General features: G+C 39.8%; 4 protein-coding genes across 7 annotated transcripts; 2 read left to right on the top strand and 2 right to left on the bottom strand.

Annotated features, from left to right (window-relative positions):
- Window positions 1–137: 137 nt before the first annotated feature.
- Window positions 138–3,206, top strand: LOC108605590 (L-asparaginase). Of its 3 annotated transcripts, none has more exons than XM_017995362.1 (5): window positions 138–161; window positions 418–697; window positions 752–987; window positions 1,529–2,278; window positions 2,341–3,206. In XM_017995362.1, exons 2-5 carry the CDS (start codon window positions 436–438, stop codon window positions 3,043–3,045), a joined length of 1,953 nt encoding a protein of 650 aa, XP_017850851.1. In that variant the 5' UTR covers window positions 138–161; window positions 418–435; the 3' UTR covers window positions 3,046–3,206. The 3 variants fall into 3 exon arrangements, with proteins under 3 accessions (XP_017850851.1, XP_017850852.1, XP_017850850.1); XM_017995363.1 differs by having other exon boundaries at window positions 161–166; XM_017995361.1 differs by lacking the exon at window positions 138–161 and adding an exon at window positions 206–267.
- A 366-nt stretch (window positions 3,207–3,572) lies between these two features.
- Window positions 3,573–5,144, top strand: LOC108605014 (protein hold'em). The gene is made up of 3 exons (XM_017994581.1): window positions 3,573–4,485; window positions 4,543–4,699; window positions 4,757–5,144. Exons 1-3 carry the CDS (start codon window positions 3,573–3,575, stop codon window positions 5,142–5,144), a joined length of 1,458 nt encoding a protein of 485 aa, XP_017850070.1.
- A 1,346-nt stretch (window positions 5,145–6,490) lies between these two features.
- Window positions 6,491–11,607, bottom strand: LOC108607170 (sorting nexin-25; the record flags this gene model as incomplete). Its single annotated transcript, XM_017997823.1, has 10 exons — window positions 10,803–11,607; window positions 10,548–10,687; window positions 10,223–10,319; window positions 9,735–9,869; window positions 9,489–9,665; window positions 9,256–9,428; window positions 8,062–9,194; window positions 7,802–7,993; window positions 6,925–7,743; window positions 6,491–6,859 (listed from the first exon to the last, which is right to left on the bottom strand). Coding segments are annotated over exons 1-10 (3,318 nt in total), but the record flags the coding sequence as incomplete, so codon positions are not given.
- Window positions 11,608–11,903: 296 nt separating this feature from the next.
- LOC108605593 (very-long-chain 3-oxoacyl-CoA reductase) lies at window positions 11,904–14,805 on the bottom strand. Of its 2 annotated transcripts, XM_017995367.1 has the most exons (6): window positions 14,187–14,805; window positions 14,035–14,081; window positions 12,968–13,043; window positions 12,568–12,908; window positions 12,369–12,511; window positions 12,167–12,273 (listed from the first exon to the last, which is right to left on the bottom strand). In XM_017995367.1, the coding sequence occupies exons 1-6, from the start codon at window positions 14,347–14,349 to the stop codon at window positions 12,258–12,260; spliced, it is 786 nt and encodes a 261-aa protein (XP_017850856.1). In that variant the 5' UTR covers window positions 14,350–14,805; the 3' UTR covers window positions 12,167–12,257. The 2 variants fall into 2 exon arrangements, with proteins under 2 accessions (XP_017850855.1, XP_017850856.1); XM_017995366.1 differs by having other exon boundaries at window positions 11,904–12,511; window positions 14,187–14,803.
- Window positions 14,806–16,125: the final 1,320 nt, after the last annotated feature.

The following is a 16,125-nucleotide window of genomic DNA, read 5'->3' on the forward strand; positions in this document are numbered from 1 at the left end:
ATAATAGATATAATCGAGACCTTACAGAGTCATATGGCATTTGGCTTATCGACAAAATAAAACAATCGCAGCGCAATAACAGCTGTATTGAAGCTTTCGATATATCGATTACGTCATTTACCAGCTCTACACGCAAGTTGGTTGTCACATCACTAAAGGCCGTAATGTAAACAGTATATAATATGCAAAGCATTTGCGATTTAAAATAGATAGCTTGCGTATATGTTAAGTATATAGTTACTAACGCACACCAGCATATAAGCAATTGTAGGCGATAACAAAATTCTTAATTATCATAGAAATCTTAATTAAACAAAAATGCGCAACAACACGCGCGCGTTTTATTTTAATGTATTTTGTGTTTACAACTTTTGTGAAGTGTATTAAATTCTTTTCTGTGATTATTATTATTGCCAGTTGCCAGTAGTTGTAAACATGTCCGCTAACGGTCACGGTCACGATGTCAGCGACAATATTGAAATAAAATCGAATCCAAATGGTGAGGATCATGCTGCACTACGTCAGGTCAGCACGGGTTCGTTGGAGAAGATGGTGCCAGCCTCACCAACTTTACAAAGTCCGGCAATGAAACGCAATGCGAGTCACGGCAATCTCATGAGCCAGGAAATCAAGGAAGCACGTGTACGTGTCATCTATACAGGTGGCACCATAGGCATGATGCGCAATGAACAAAATGGTAAGTAGCTAGACAATGTGCTTACATGGCTTAATGCTATGTATTCTTTGGCAGTCCTGGCACCCACACCCAATGCCCTGGTGCGTCTTATACGCAAATATCCCAATATACACGATGAAGAGTATGCTCAGCGTCGTTTTGGCCCTGGCGCTTCCATGGCACCACTAGTGCTACCATTTGTTGAGGGGGAGGCACGCCGCGTGCTCTACCAGGTGACGGAGTATACACCGCTGTTGGACTCTAGCAACATGACCATGCATGATTGGGCACGCATTGCCAATGATATTTATGTAAGTCTGATGTAAAATTAGTCAGAATTGGTGTAAATTTCTTTTTAGTCACCGTTCAAGTTTTATCTTTTATTAGAAAAAAAAACCACAAACTTTATTACTTTTATACATAGTTCTTATCAGTTTTATGCTTTGTCAAAATTGATTTATTAGTTATCTTTTGTGTGCGTATGCATTCTACATACTCATATTTATATGTATGTATCTATTCATATACACATAAAAATGTTTAAAACCCGTTGCCAAAAGTTTTAATTGCTTGATTTTCACATGTCAATAATAAGTGCTCAGTAATCAAATATTATTGCATCATTGTTATTCTAAGTGCAGTTCTGTTTATTAACATGTGTGCCCGTGTTTTTAAATAAGCTTTAATAATTCAACAATTTATTTAATGGCTAAGAGTTTTGTGTAACAAACAAAATTTTGAAAGTCTTAAATATTTCTTAGGATTACTCATTCATTGGAATATCTTAATTGAATTTTAAATTACAAACTGTATATAATAAATGAATTTCCATTATCTCAATTTTTGTTATAGCAATCCTATGAGTTCTTTGATGGTTTCGTTGTGCTCCATGGCACGGATACACTGTCCTACACCGCCAGCGCATTGTCCTTTATGCTGGAGAACCTTGGGAAGACTGTCATTATCACAGGCTCACAGTTGCCCATCTTTGAGACACGCACCGATGGCAAGGATAACTTTACTTCGGCTTTAATAATAGCAGGCAACTATGTTATACCCGAGGTCTGCGTCTTCTTTGGCAATAAGCTGCTGCGTGGCAACCGCACAGTGAAAGTGAGCACGAATGCCATGGATGCCTTCAATTCACCTAATGTACCGCCTTTGGCGCATATAGGCATCAATGTGATTGTGGATTATCGCCAGATCTTTCGACCCTGCAGCGTGGAACGATTCTGTGTGTATCCGCAGCTGGATGAGAATGTGGGCTTGCTACGCATCTTTCCCAGCATTAGCTTATCCACATTTCGTGCATTTTTGGCGCCACCTATACGTGGCGTAGTGCTGCAATCCTTTGGCTCTGGAAATATGCCCTCCAATCGCAAGGACTTGATAGATGAGCTACAGGCAGCTTGCGAACGTGGCGTTATTGTCATTAACTGCACTCAATGTCCCAATGGTTCAGTGTCCGCGCGCTATGCTACAGGCAAGGTGCTTTTCGATGTGGGCGTTATTCCAGGGTACGATATGACGCCTGAGGCAGCACTTGCCAAACTAGCATATGTCATAGGCAAAACGGAATGGTCGCTAAAAGTTAAAAAAGAGGTGATGTCTAAGAATTAATTAACAAGTTTCACATAAATAATTTGCAAATTTGAACTTTTTAGATGATGCAATCTAACTTACGTGGTGAATTGACCTCCATGTCTGCACCCAAGTTGGAGGATTATGATTTAGTGGATGCTGTGGCGCGATCATTGCATTTATCCTCTCCCGAGGAATTGGATCAATTAGGCGCCACCCTCTTTCCGGCCATGATCAATGCTGCTGTGGTCGAGGGCAATATAAAGAAGATAAATAATCTCAAAGCCTACGGCGCCGATCTTTCCGGATCAAATCATGACTATCGCACAGCGTTGCATTTAGCCTGTCAGCTGGGTAATATGGAAATTGTGCGCCATCTCTTGCATAATGGTGTCTCAGTGCATATACGCGATCGTTATGATCGCACGCCACTGCAGGAGGCTGTCTCCACGGATAATCATGAGATTATACAGCTGCTCATTAGCTGTGGCGCCCACCTGACAGGCTCCTCGCGTGCTGTGGGTGAACAGCTTTGTGCTGCAGCTTCGCGTGGCTCCTTGAAGCGTTTGCAATCGTATCAGCTGGCAGGCGCTGATTTATCGCTACCTGATCCTTCTGGACGCACCGCATTGCATGTGGCTGCCTTGCATGGCTTTGTGGAGTTGGTGCATTATCTCTTACCGTTTATGGAGAATCGTCATGAGCAGGACTTTCTGGGTCTGAGTGCGTTGGAGTATGCCAAGCGTGGTAATCATGCAAGCGTTATTGAAGTCCTCGAAAATGCCTAAATTACTTACCAGCAAGAACTTATTACCTCAGTAGTCTAGTCCACTTGTTCCTGACATCAGTGTGCTTTAAATGTTACTTAATTTAATATATGAATTTTACATAGTTAAGGAAATAGCTCGAAAGATGATGATATTATCATGTATTTAAATGCAATAGTTAATTTTGTTATCCTGTTTTTTATATGCATATATTTATATATGTATGTATATGTATTTTCATGGTATTTGTTTTCTTTTTATATACTTATGCAAATAAAAAATTATTATGTAGCTTGCACTTAAATAACGTTTATAAATTTCAAATTATATCTTTACCAAATGGAGTTATTATCTAGCTTGGCCTCAGCTTAATTTCGCATGGTTTTAAAAAGTGTGTACACCCCAATGGAATGTTAACGCTGGAGATCGTTAGTGGCTTAAATAGGCTGACAGAGTGTACACACCAGTAAAGTAAATTAATTAGAATTGAATATCAACGGTTAAGAAACGCACAATTTTAATAACATTTACAAAAACAACTGAAAATCATGTTTAAAACTGGCTATAAAAGCAAAAATACATTGCGTCTGGTGGAGATGTGTCCTACGATGACCAGTTTCAGCACAGTAGTACTAATCATAAGCAAATCGAAGTCAAATATTTTTCTGGACAAGCTCAGCCATGATCAACGCGGCGTTATTACTTTTACTGTGCGTGATTCCAAACAAGATATAACCCACTGCAAATGCTGGGGCAGCAAAGCAAGCGTGGATGAGTACCAGGCCATGCTGCAGATAGGCGATGTGGTGGACATTGTCGGCGCCAAAGTGATGGCCCTAATGCCGCCAGCTGCAGGCGACCAACGTTATCAGCCACGCGGCACACTCAACTGTGCATTGGTAGTCAATGATGGCCATGGCTATGTGGTTAAGCACAAGCCAGACGATGTGCAGACTATCGAGCGACTGCGTCAGCTGGCGCAGCATCCACACAAACCTTTAAGCTCAACCTTGCGACTGGCCGATGTGCGTTGCGCAGTGCCAGGTGCGCCAGCGGCGTATGTGGATTTGTTAGTTGTGCTGGCAGCAGCGCGTCCAGTGCGTGAACTTAAACGGAAAACGCCAGGACGGCAGGACAACAGCTTGCTGCATTGCCTCGAGCTGCTGGTCAGTGATGCCAGCTGCCCCGAGGGCATGATCTTAAGCCTTTGGCATGCGGATTGGATACGACGCGCTCAACGCTGGCGACCCAGACAGACGCTGCTGCATTTGATCGATGTTCGCGTGGCTCACTCTACCTACCAGGGCTGTCCTGTTCTCAGCTACACCAGCTGCACGCTCATCTATGAGCAGCCGCTGCCCCAGAGTCCAGAGTGCCAGCAGCTGCTGGCATTTGCAACAAACATGCCCTTGCCTAGCTTTGATATGCCCGGACCCACGAATGTGGATCAGCTACCAGCAGGTATGTGCTCCAAATGACAAGTAGCCATATAAATTCAGCTTGCTAATCCCTTTGCAGCTCATGAAATCCAAGTACCCATGACTGTGCGCCAGATTTATGCGCGTGCCGAGGGTGAATTGCAGAGCAGCACCAGCGAGCAGTTTACGGCCGTTCTCTATGCCATGGTAACAAAGTTTGACATAGACGGTTTCTCCAGCTGTTTCAGCAAAAAATGGTAAGCTTTATATAATCTCATAATTAACAACTTGCTCACTATTCTATGGCTTTGCAGCAAGTACTGTCAGCGTCTGATGCCTCAAAACAGCTCAGAATGCAGCAATGAGCTTTGCCTGCTGGAGTTTTCACTCAATTGTAGCGGCGCACGCTATGACTACTTCTTCAACATTAACATACAGTTCTCGGATCAGACCGGCAGCTTGGTGGAAACGCGTCTCAGTGGTGGCATCGCCGAGCAGTTGCTTGGGGTGAGTGCCAATGCTTTTCAACAGCTTTCGGAGCAACGTAAATCGCAGCTCAAGTGGCGTTTTTTGCTTAAATACTTTGAAACTAAATTATTTATAAGAAAGCCCAATGCGTTGCGTAAACAATTGACGCTTAGCGTTGTGGATATGCAGCTAGTTCAGTTGGATCAGCTCATAGACAAGATAGCTGCCTTTTGATATTATATGAATTACAGTCTATATTGAAATAAATTAAAGCTTAGACATATCTAAATAAATAGCATCTTTATTTCGCTTGGGTTGTTTTTGTTCATATTTGTTTACACATAAAACATTACAAATCAGCAATATATATATTCATATAGGAGAGAGTATATACTCAACATGTTTATATGTATTATATATAAGTTAATGTACAACAGGACTGCAAACAAAACAAAAAATAATTTTGCTTATCACTTATGTCTTTCTTTGTCTATGTTCTTAATTAAGCTAGTAACTTATAATCAAAGTTTGTAAACAGCGAAATTAATTACTAATTAATAACTTTTTGTGAGTTGAGCTGGGTCAAAATGTAAAGTTGATTGAAATAATTATAAATAGAAGAAAAGCAAAAGCTAACGATTGAATTCAAATAACAATAAATATAAATCAGATGATAATAAGATTAAAATTCTTAAATTTAAAATGTCATTTGGAATTTAGCAGCGTAGATAATAAAATCATAGCATAAAAACATTCATAAAATAATTATAATTAAAAAATATTGCTTTTGGTTTTTGTTAGATGTTTTTGGTTAAACAGTTTGCAGCTCTGTTGTACAATTGACTTTAGACCAATTTACATGCATCTTAGGTTTTTTGTTTTTTGTATACATGCATGAATTACAGTTGTTAACATACATATACAATTAAAAATTACAATTACAATTTGGTGCTGTTTACTTACTAAAAAATAATCACATTAAGTCGCTTCAGACATGCCCTGTGGCAACGGCACCAACAATCTCTATTTATCATTTGCTTTACAATAACTTTTGTGTGTGTGTGTGTTCTATCGTTGCTTTGTTTGTGGGACAAGAGGAAGTGGGGGGAGGAATGTGTACTTAATGTAAACAGCTTTGGGTTTAACGCTTAATACTTAAAACATAATACCATACAATTATCAACAAATTAAGAAACAATCAAACAATTTAGCTAAGCACAAACAACGAAGTAGACAAATGACAAATTTACATATATACCATATATATAGTTATATAGCAGCTAAAAGGCGCTCTTGTGGGAGTTGAGGTGAAGTTAGAAGTTGTAGTTTTAAGGTTTGTACACGTTTGCAACATTTGCTAATAAGGTACACTAAGTATTATTATTAAACTACGCGCATATGAGTGCGACAGCGCTCGAAAGCGAAACAGAGAGAGAGATAGAGAGAGAGCGAGTTGATAAGAGAGACAGCGCGCTGTATAAGTAACTAAAAGAAAAACAAATTCGAAACAAACATAAAATATTAAAATCTAACTGCGCTCAATGATGATGATGCTGCTGCTGTTGATGTTGATGCTGCTGCTGTTGTTGTTGTTGTTGTTGTTGATGATGATGTTGATGTTGCTGCTGCTGCTGCTGATGATGTTGCTGCTGCACACTCAGATTTTGATGATACGGCGAATGCTGCGTCGCTTGATGATAATGCTCCTTGGCATGTGTGACGCCTAAGCTAACTGCTGCTGCTACTGAGCTTGCAACATGCGCACCTTGCTGACTCTGATGATGACTATTGAGCGTGGGCAGTGCTGTTACCGCGGCCAAGGCAGCGGCGGCAGCTGAGACTGCAGCAACACCAGAGCTGGTTGTATTGAGCTTGCTGCCATTGGCATTGTTCACACGCAACTGACGTATTTCCGGAAAGAATTCAACCATTAGAATTTCCAGCAGCTCCTGCAAAACACACAAAAGTAAGTAAACAATCTTAAATAAAATGCAAATATTAAACAAAATCTCACGTAGAACAGCTGCTTGTTGTAAAGTGGATTCTGCAGCGCCTCAAACACTTTCATCACGCCACGCTTGGCGGCCTGCGCGCCCACCAAGCTGCACAACACCTCGGGTATATGATCCGTAATCAACGCCTTGGCTGCATTTGTCGTCATCTCCTTCATATCATCCGAACGCACTGGGTAAGCTGAAGCCAAAACGCCGCCGGGCCAAAAGGATTTAAGTATCGCAGAGAAATAGTTATGTAGCATGGATTCCTCGAATAGCGAGGCTACAGATTCACGTATTTGTCGATTTATAGTGCGTCCATAAGTAATTTGCACAAAGCTTATGATGCTCTTGCGCAGCCATTTGAAAACACCGCCCATGTCAAAAATTTCACCCATCAAAGCGTAGAGTGGCTCCGCTATAGAATCTTTGCTATCCAAGTCTGCCAATAGCTTGACATCACTGCTGCTCTCACCCTCCAAATAAGTGGACATGTCATCCTCATCACGCTGCAGTCCCCAAAAGGGATCTGTTGCCTTGCTGGACTCATGCGCCTTGGCTGCATCGCTTTTGAATAACGTTGAGAGTGAGAATTTGGATTTCTTAGGCGACGGCAGCGTTTGCTTTAAGTGATCCGAGCTGGGACTGAGAAATGTATAGATGGCCTCGCTGCCATTCAAATGATCATCTTCGAGTATAAAATTTAAAAACTTTTGTATTTGCGCTTTGGCCTTCTCTTGCGCATGGCGATCCGTTTTGAGAAAAAAGAACTTGAAATTTGTGGGCAAATCCAGAGACTTTAAATTGGAGCTCACATGACGCAGCTTACGTTGCAATTCCTAAAATTTATAAAATTCATTGTAATTTGTTGTTTATATATTAGCACTGACTACTCACATGCACTTGATTAAGCGAACGCAACACCACCCATCCACTTGATATGCCCGATGGGCGACGCCTTTGTAGTTTGTGATGTGAGCTGCTGCTATCCCCAGACTTGGCGGTTGTTGCCTGTCCTGCTGGTGCATTTATATCTTCATCCACATGCACCAATATCATAAACTGCAGCGATTCCTTCTCATCGGATACCTAAAGAAAAGAAAACATGCAAAAGCTCGAATAGGCGGTACGAAATTTAAATAGAAACTGGAGCATACCTCCACACTTTGTATGGTGGCCTTCCATTTGCCCAAATGCTCTGTCCATGCATCAGTGCGTCTCAAATGGGCCTCGGTCTGGCGCTTCTCGCTCTTCAGCCACTCCATCTCTTTCTCCAAGATTTGCAGCACTTTGGACTCTGGCTTAACAGAATATTTTAAAGCATCTAATGCTTGATTTTTCTTATCTATGCGCTCCTGTATCTGCTCCAGCTTGCGACGCGCATATGAAGTATGCGCCGCCACATCTATAGCAGCCACAGGCATGCCAGCGCCGTTGAGCGCTTCAGCGACCATGGCCTGCTCATCGTCGGGCGTCTCGGGGCACATTAGCAAGGTGGGATCATTGAATTCGTTCGAGTCGAGCGCCTCCTTCAGTTGACGATACTGTTCGCTTAGCACAAATGGTGGATAGTATTTATCCTCCAGCGTGCGTAGTATATTACGTTGCATATCGTAAAAGATTTCTGGACCCGCATCGCCCAAGACAAAGGTTTCTATAAGCTTCCGTTCATGCTTGTCTATTTGTATCTCTGGCTTGGGCACGCGTATGTAGCAATAAAAGATCTCTGTGCCCAACTGATGTGTGGAGGACTTGGGCGCATGTTTCATCTCCTCCACGGCCAGATAGAAGCCTACCAAAGCGCTGGCTTTCAGTGGCTCGAGAAACAGCGTAAAGTAGCGGCGACCCACAGCCGTGTTGAGTATTTCCAGCAGCGTCAGGTCCGTATCGCTTGAGTAATTGCCATTCCAGCCAAATTTGGCTAAATTCTTTTCACACTGATTCTTAGCCACAGACAATTGTTGCACGTAACGCTTAAGCCGCACCGCTGCTGTCAGCTCCGATTTGCTAAGCGTATGATCCTCTGTATCCGGATCCAAGCCTTTGGCACGTTGCAAATTCTGCATGCTGGTGGCATGCATTAAATCATTGACAATGCTTTTGCGTATGAGCGACAATTCCTCCAAATTGCCAGAGTTGTTGATAATTTTAAGAAATTCCTCAAAGCTGGCAGCATATTCATAGCTACGTTTGCTAATTGCGGCAGCAGCAAGGCGCGTTTCAATATTTTGCACCACTTTTTGGTTTATATAATCGGGTGACGTAAGCATTTTAATCATGGGAAAGAAAACTGCAAAAAGCATGCGAAATTTGAATGAATATTTGATAAACTTTGTGTGCTCTGCACTTACTTTTAAAGGACAACAGCTCGCTTAGCAGCACTTTTAATGGTGGCAAGGAGTAGCCGCGTGGCAGCAGCAATATAATCATTATTTCACACAGCTTGCGTAAAAATTCCATTTCCTGCTGCTCATCGACCAAATAGCTATTACTGCTAAAGACAGGCGGGCTGTTGGTTTCGGCTCTACAATAAATATAAAATATATTATATACTTATACATATATTATATTATATGCTACTTACGCTCGTGCCTCAGCTATGCGTATTTTTTCCAAATGCACTGTTACTCTATTGACCATATCCACGGCTATAATTTTGGCTGGATCCATTTTTATTGCGCGCTCGTGTATCTTTTGGATTGCATTCCACAAATCCTCTCGCACCACATCGTTTATCAGCTTCGGCTTGGTCACCACATAGCTAAAAAATTATACAATATTGTTTATAAATTAATTAATACTAAAATATATGATTTGAGTTGTTGCTTACCCTAGCCAGGGCACCATAAAATCGCGCAGAACATATTCTATAATTTGTTGCAACTGCAGGTCCACAGTCTTTCCAAAGACTAGCGGTAAATTCGATGGATTTTTTATAGGATTTGGCAAATCGAAAATTTGACTTCTGTGGAAAGACACATAAAATAAAAGTAAATAATATTGAAGAATCATTTTTCAAACAATACAGTGTATTAAACAACTTAATAATCAATCATACAATGAAGATAAAAACTAAAGATAAATCTTAAAATATATATTTAAAGAACATGCCATATGACAAATTAAATATTTTGAAAATTTAGTAACTATAAAACGTATACTACAAAAGTAGATAGTAAAGTAATAACTTTGAATGTCATATGTAAAATAATTAATAAAAGTCTATTGCTCAATCAATGTTCGATATCTTCAAATGAATAGTGTGCTTATTTATATTACGCCTAAAATAAATAACTATTAATAAACACAAACACTTACTTGGTGGCATTGTAGAGCAGCTTGGAGGGCAGTCGATTGGGCTTACTGGGTTCATTGGTTGTAAATATATAGTATATATAAACAGTGCCGGCAACAGCTAAAAATATGATGCACAGATAAATATTTAATTAAATTGGAGGCACATATACATATATATGTGGCTCAAGTTGATTAAAAATACGATTTATATGCGTCATTGTAAGCTGATATGAATTCAAAGAAATTTCCAGTTTATAATTTAATACTATATGGGAAGCATAAGTTTATAGATTTATGTAAGGGAACAGTCTACAGGTGTGTGTTTCTATGTATATAATAGACTCACCTGCAAATACCAGCAGCAGCGAATAGATGACAAAGGCAAAGAACAGAAAGAATGTGGGGTAATACCAACAGACGGCCAATAAAGTTAAAGTGCTGCTTGAAACGATAATCTTCCAGTTTAATTGCAGCGCACGTAGACATCTATTGGCAAATGCGTATATTCAAAATTATAATTAAATAGACTATAAATAATGCGGCAAAAGGATATGCACACACACACACGCACGCACGCAAATACACACATACACACACTTACCGTGTGGCCAGCAGCGTTAATCGCTGTGTGGGCGTTGCTGGCGGCTCGGGCTCGATGGGAAATAACGGTAAACGTTGCTCCATGGTGGCCAGCTGCTTGCAATAAAAATCAATCTGTCCTTCTAGTTGTTGTTACTTTATTGTTGTCGTTGCTTTTGCTGTCTTTGAATATTTCATGTGTTTTAGTTGCATATGCTTCTCTCGCCTTTTATTTTGACATTCATGCACTTGGCAACGTTGTTTATGGGTATTATTATTACACAAATACACAAACGCCAAGTTTATTGTCGTCTGTTTTTGTCCACTTTCAATACATATATTAAAAATAGTTCTCTATAAGCACTTCCGCCTGCCTGCCTGCCACCACCACCACCCTCCAAAACACACCCGCTGACGCCCTTCCTCTGACTGGCGTCACCCCGCACAGAGCGCACTTTCTTTTAATGTGATCAACTTTCTCCTTATTCCTTATTTTTTAGTCCTCTCTTTTTATATTCTTACAGCCTCAGCCCATTGCAACAAGTTGTGGATGCTTGATAACAACGCTCTTGCCGAAGGGGCGGCGTGATAACAACTTTCTGTCTCAATTTTAAGCTGTTGTGTTTGTTGTTGTTGCTGCCGCTGCGTAGATAAAAATTGAATAAAAATATATTTCGTTCGCTTTGGCGCGTGCTGTCAATCCGTGTTGTTGTCTTTGTGCGTGCATGTGGAACGGCCTAATGGTAATTAATTATGATGGACGCGTATGTCCACTTCCACTTTCAATCAGCGACACAAAACATATTTACAATTATCAACGACGCGACTCCCGCGCTTGTTTATTATTTTTCTTATTGGCAGAATGTGCTAGATGACAGTGTTCTTTTTCGCTGCTCGACTACAGTGCAAATGTTATCGATATGTGATAGCTTCGGTGGTGATAGTGTCCAAAACAAAACTAAAATAATTTTAAACTTACAACATAGTAAACGAAAGAAAGCCGTTTTTTTCATATAATGCATTTTATTTTCAAATCATTAAGCTTATTCAATAAAAAGCATAACCAATTAAAATCATATATAAATATATAATAATACGTTAACAAACATTTAAAATAATGGCAGTTATTATATCGAATTCAACATCAACGCAATAAGCCGCTCGCTAAGCTGGTCAGTTCCTATCGACTTTTTGTCGCCACAAAATTTAAATTCAAACAGTTTGGGTTTCCAATTTATTGCTTTTATACATTTCACAATACTTAATTGAAATTTGTAATTATGTTTGGTTTTAGCTACATTACAATTCGTTTTCTGTCTGTATAACAACCCCAAACATGACCTAAACTTAGAATGGCCAAGCGACAGAGAGAAAATTGAATGGAAATGCTTATTTCTGTTTTTCTTTTTCTTGACGCCGCAGTGCACGCTTGCGTGTGCTTAAAATATTCTTAAGAACCACATTGCGGGCAAACTGCTCACCGCACACAGCCTCTGTAAAGTGGATGGCAAGTTGTAGCAAGGCGTGTGGCAAATAGCCAGCGGTCTGTGTGGCAATGCCAACTGTAGCCAAAGCAGATTTTACATACGTGTCGGGCGACGGCGCAAACAGGGTAGGCTTTCGTATCTTGGACATATTGGTGGCGACAAAGCCAGGCTGCACACTCTGTATAATAATGCCATGTTGCTTATATTCTGTTTGCAGATCATCACTGAACTTGTTGACAAACGCCTGCAAAGATTCAAAAATTAGCAGAGTTCTGATTTCCAGGCCTGGGTAGCACCCACCTTTGTAGCGCTGTAAACGCACAACAGCGGATTGGGAATAACACCAGCTGTGGAAGATATATTAATGATCAGGCCCTTGCGCTTGACAACCATGCCAGGCAAATAGATGGCAGTCATATGTGTAACGGAATGTACATTGGCGGAGACTATGTTGCGCAAGAACTGTGGATCATTGTTGCAGCAATCTACAAAGTATTCCGGATGATTGTAACTAATGCCCACATTGTTGACCAGCACGCCCACATCTAATCCTGCGGTTTCATTACGTATGCGCTCATAGATTTGCTCGCTGCCAGTGAAGTCCACATCGATAATGCGGACCTCGACGCTGAACTCATCGCCTGTAAGTATGCATTGGTTTAGCACTAGTTGCTGTTACTAAGGTTTTGAACATATTTACGTATTTCCTTAGCCACAAGTGTCAGTTTTTCCAGAGATCGACTAATCAACACCAGATTGAGACCTTTGCGAGCCAGCTTCAGGAATTAAAAGATTTAGAAATAAACAAATTATTTTAGAAATAATATTTTCTCTATACTTTAGAAAATATTTATGCATATCTAAGCTATGAGCAGACGCCAATATTTATTTAGTATTACTGCTGCACTTAAAATTCAATAAGTAAAAGCCTAGTAGAAACGACCTTAGAACAACCGATGTATTTGTATGCCATATAAACTGAACATTAGACATTTGGCTGCGCTGCATAATGAGCAAAGCTCGCGACTAAAAAAAACAACAAAATACTTTAACCGAATTTGCATACACACATATCATTTAGCAAAAAAGAAAAGCCCGCCTATTTAGCTAATATGCAGTCTAAAGTACTTAACTTTCAATATGCAAGTTCAACTTTACAAATTTTTGTTGAGTATTTACACCGTTACCTTGTGTTTAACTAATTATTGTTAGTGGTCAAAGTGCTGCTGACAGCGCATTAAACAATCAATTTTTAAGCTCCGATTTGTTAAGCTAACAAAACTGCAGCTGGTTGTTGACATTAAGAAAAAGTGCAAAAAAAAAACAATAAAGATGAGCAAGTACTAGAGTGCAGCTTTGTCAGCTAAAAACTAAACTTAAAAAATATATAGTGCGTACATAACGAATATTATAGAATACTTTTTATATGAAGCGATATTTTTAATGATATGATGGCTTGATGGCTTCTGAATTTAAAATTTGTATAGAAATTTTTTATGCTTAGTTAGAATATTGTAAAGAAATCTTTGTTGCTGTAGTTTTAATATTATTAATCCTATAAGCTACTAGAGCAAAGCATTGGCTAGAGTATTCTTTGATAGTTTTTGCATAAAGTTGCCAAAGCTGTCACTTGGAGCATTACGACAGCGTCTCTATAGAAAGCTACTTGTCATGGTGGCTGATACTACAATTTGTCTCCAATAGCTAATTGCACTTTTTTGTGCCACAAATTATTGTTAAATCATTGGGCAGCCATAGCACACATACCTGCCTGGCATAGGCCTTGCCAATACCATCGGTCGAGCCGGTAACAACTATAAATAAGTAAATAAATATAATTAGTGCATATGATCGCTCGATTCTTATCGCGGCTTATCGCGCTCGCGTTGTCTGTGGCAAAGTTCATAGTTTTGACTCACCTGCCCATTTGCCTAGTGCGTCCAGCTTGATGCTGGAGCCCATTAGCTTGGGTCCCACAATATTTGAGTAAATCCAGGGCAACACCTTGCGGCAGAACTGAAAGCCCAATATGCCAATCGCAATGCTGCCCAGCAGGCTTAGCAAACGTGCATTATCCTCCATTTCCAATTATATATGTGAGCTTATTGAAGACTAGGAAAATATCAGTCTGTTCGCTGTCGCCGCCTCACAATATGTGCCCCGGCTATGCGCTGCTCGTTGTTATCGCTGACGCTGCTTTTTTCGCCGTCGACGTCGACTTCGGTGACGCTGCTTTGGCTCTCTGTTGTGTATTTGTCGTCAATTGAATTTTTTGTTTTACAAATTAAACGCTATACTCGCTGTTTAATATGCAAAAGGGCAGCAAGTTTGATACGCACGATGTACAAAAACAACAAATTCTTTTTTGCTGTTGTGCATATGAAATTAAGAAAATGTTACGCGTGTCTGTATTTGTGTGTTTGTATGTGCGTGTGTGTGTTGGCGAAAATTTAAACAGAAAATACTACACACACAATTAGTATTACTTCATAGTCTACTATGTTCGACTGCTGCACAAAGAAAGAAAATTATTTAAGCAGCCGTACGGTTCTTTTGCCGCAAACACTACTGAGCATATGTATTTATTTATGTCTCTCGCGTACTCGTCGCTTTGATATTTCGTCTTTTTTTCCATATCGCACCACCACCAAAAACGTTTAGGGGGCAAACTATGCTACACACATGCACACACACACGCACATGCACACAGTCTATCGCTGACGCTCTCACTAATACTTGCACACACTTAGCTAATTCAATTTACTGCACATGCGCAGGAAGCATGTCCCCTCGCACTCACTCTCACTATCACTAAGGCACATGCTTTTACGCTCTCAACTTAACGCGCGCTATCGTTGATTTCAAAAAAATAACTGACATAACTCTAAATTCGTTGGATATGTTATTGCATTCGCACAGCTATAAGATTTCTTATTACAAAAGAAATAATACAATTGATATACATGATTACAACATGTAATTCAATTAATTTCTTTAATAATATGCAGCGCTTTACATTTTTGTAAATTTCAAAAACTTACGTTACCTTTTGAAAACTTTTTGCGCTTGTTTGATTTTCAGCAAAGGCTTCAGTTCTAGATGGCGCCACTTTCAACAAAATTTTAATGCATAGTTTTAGGCATATTTCAAAAATGATTACAAAAGAAAATGGCGGTTTTGCATTAAATTACATTGCCTTTAAATGTATTTTGTAGTTTAGCATATTGATTAATGTCTATCCAACAATATTCAAAAAGCTTAGCATTTTCAGCTATGTATGTACATTTTTAAAAGGCGTAATCATGCGATAAATTGTTATATTTATCTTTATAGAATTGTCTCAGCTTTAAGTTAAGCCAGCTTGTATATTTCCTTAGATAGCGCATGGAACGTACGTTGGCAACTCTGTTTAAGGTTAAGGCAACCCACCTAAAATGAAAAAAAGACAAACCGTCGCTTAGCCGAGAAGAAAGAGGACCAATTGCAACGCACAATTGGCCGAAATTCTATCTCCGGCAGTGTGCTGACAATTGCGTGCGAACTCACAACGTTCAACTCCGGAACCCGGCATATACATATACATACATACATATGTATATACTTACACGCACATACATAGAATGTGAGCAAACCGAGCGTAGCACAATTTTGTGGAGGCAAATTTAGCAGTATTGCAAAAATATAGTTTGGAAAAAATTCAAAAGTGCGTGCAAAAAATAACAATAAATAGAAATAATACAATTCAATTGATATATGTGGCGCTAACAGCAAAATTTATACCACAAGCATTGCTGCTTGGGATGCTGTGTGTTTTTGTTGATTGATATGGAGAGCTAATCGAGGAGCGTGGCATGCGCA

The sequence above is a fragment of the Drosophila busckii genome, chromosome X (genome assembly GCF_011750605.1).
Source record: "Drosophila busckii strain San Diego stock center, stock number 13000-0081.31 chromosome X, ASM1175060v1, whole genome shotgun sequence".
Lineage (NCBI taxonomy): Eukaryota > Metazoa > Arthropoda > Insecta > Diptera > Drosophilidae > Drosophila > Drosophila busckii.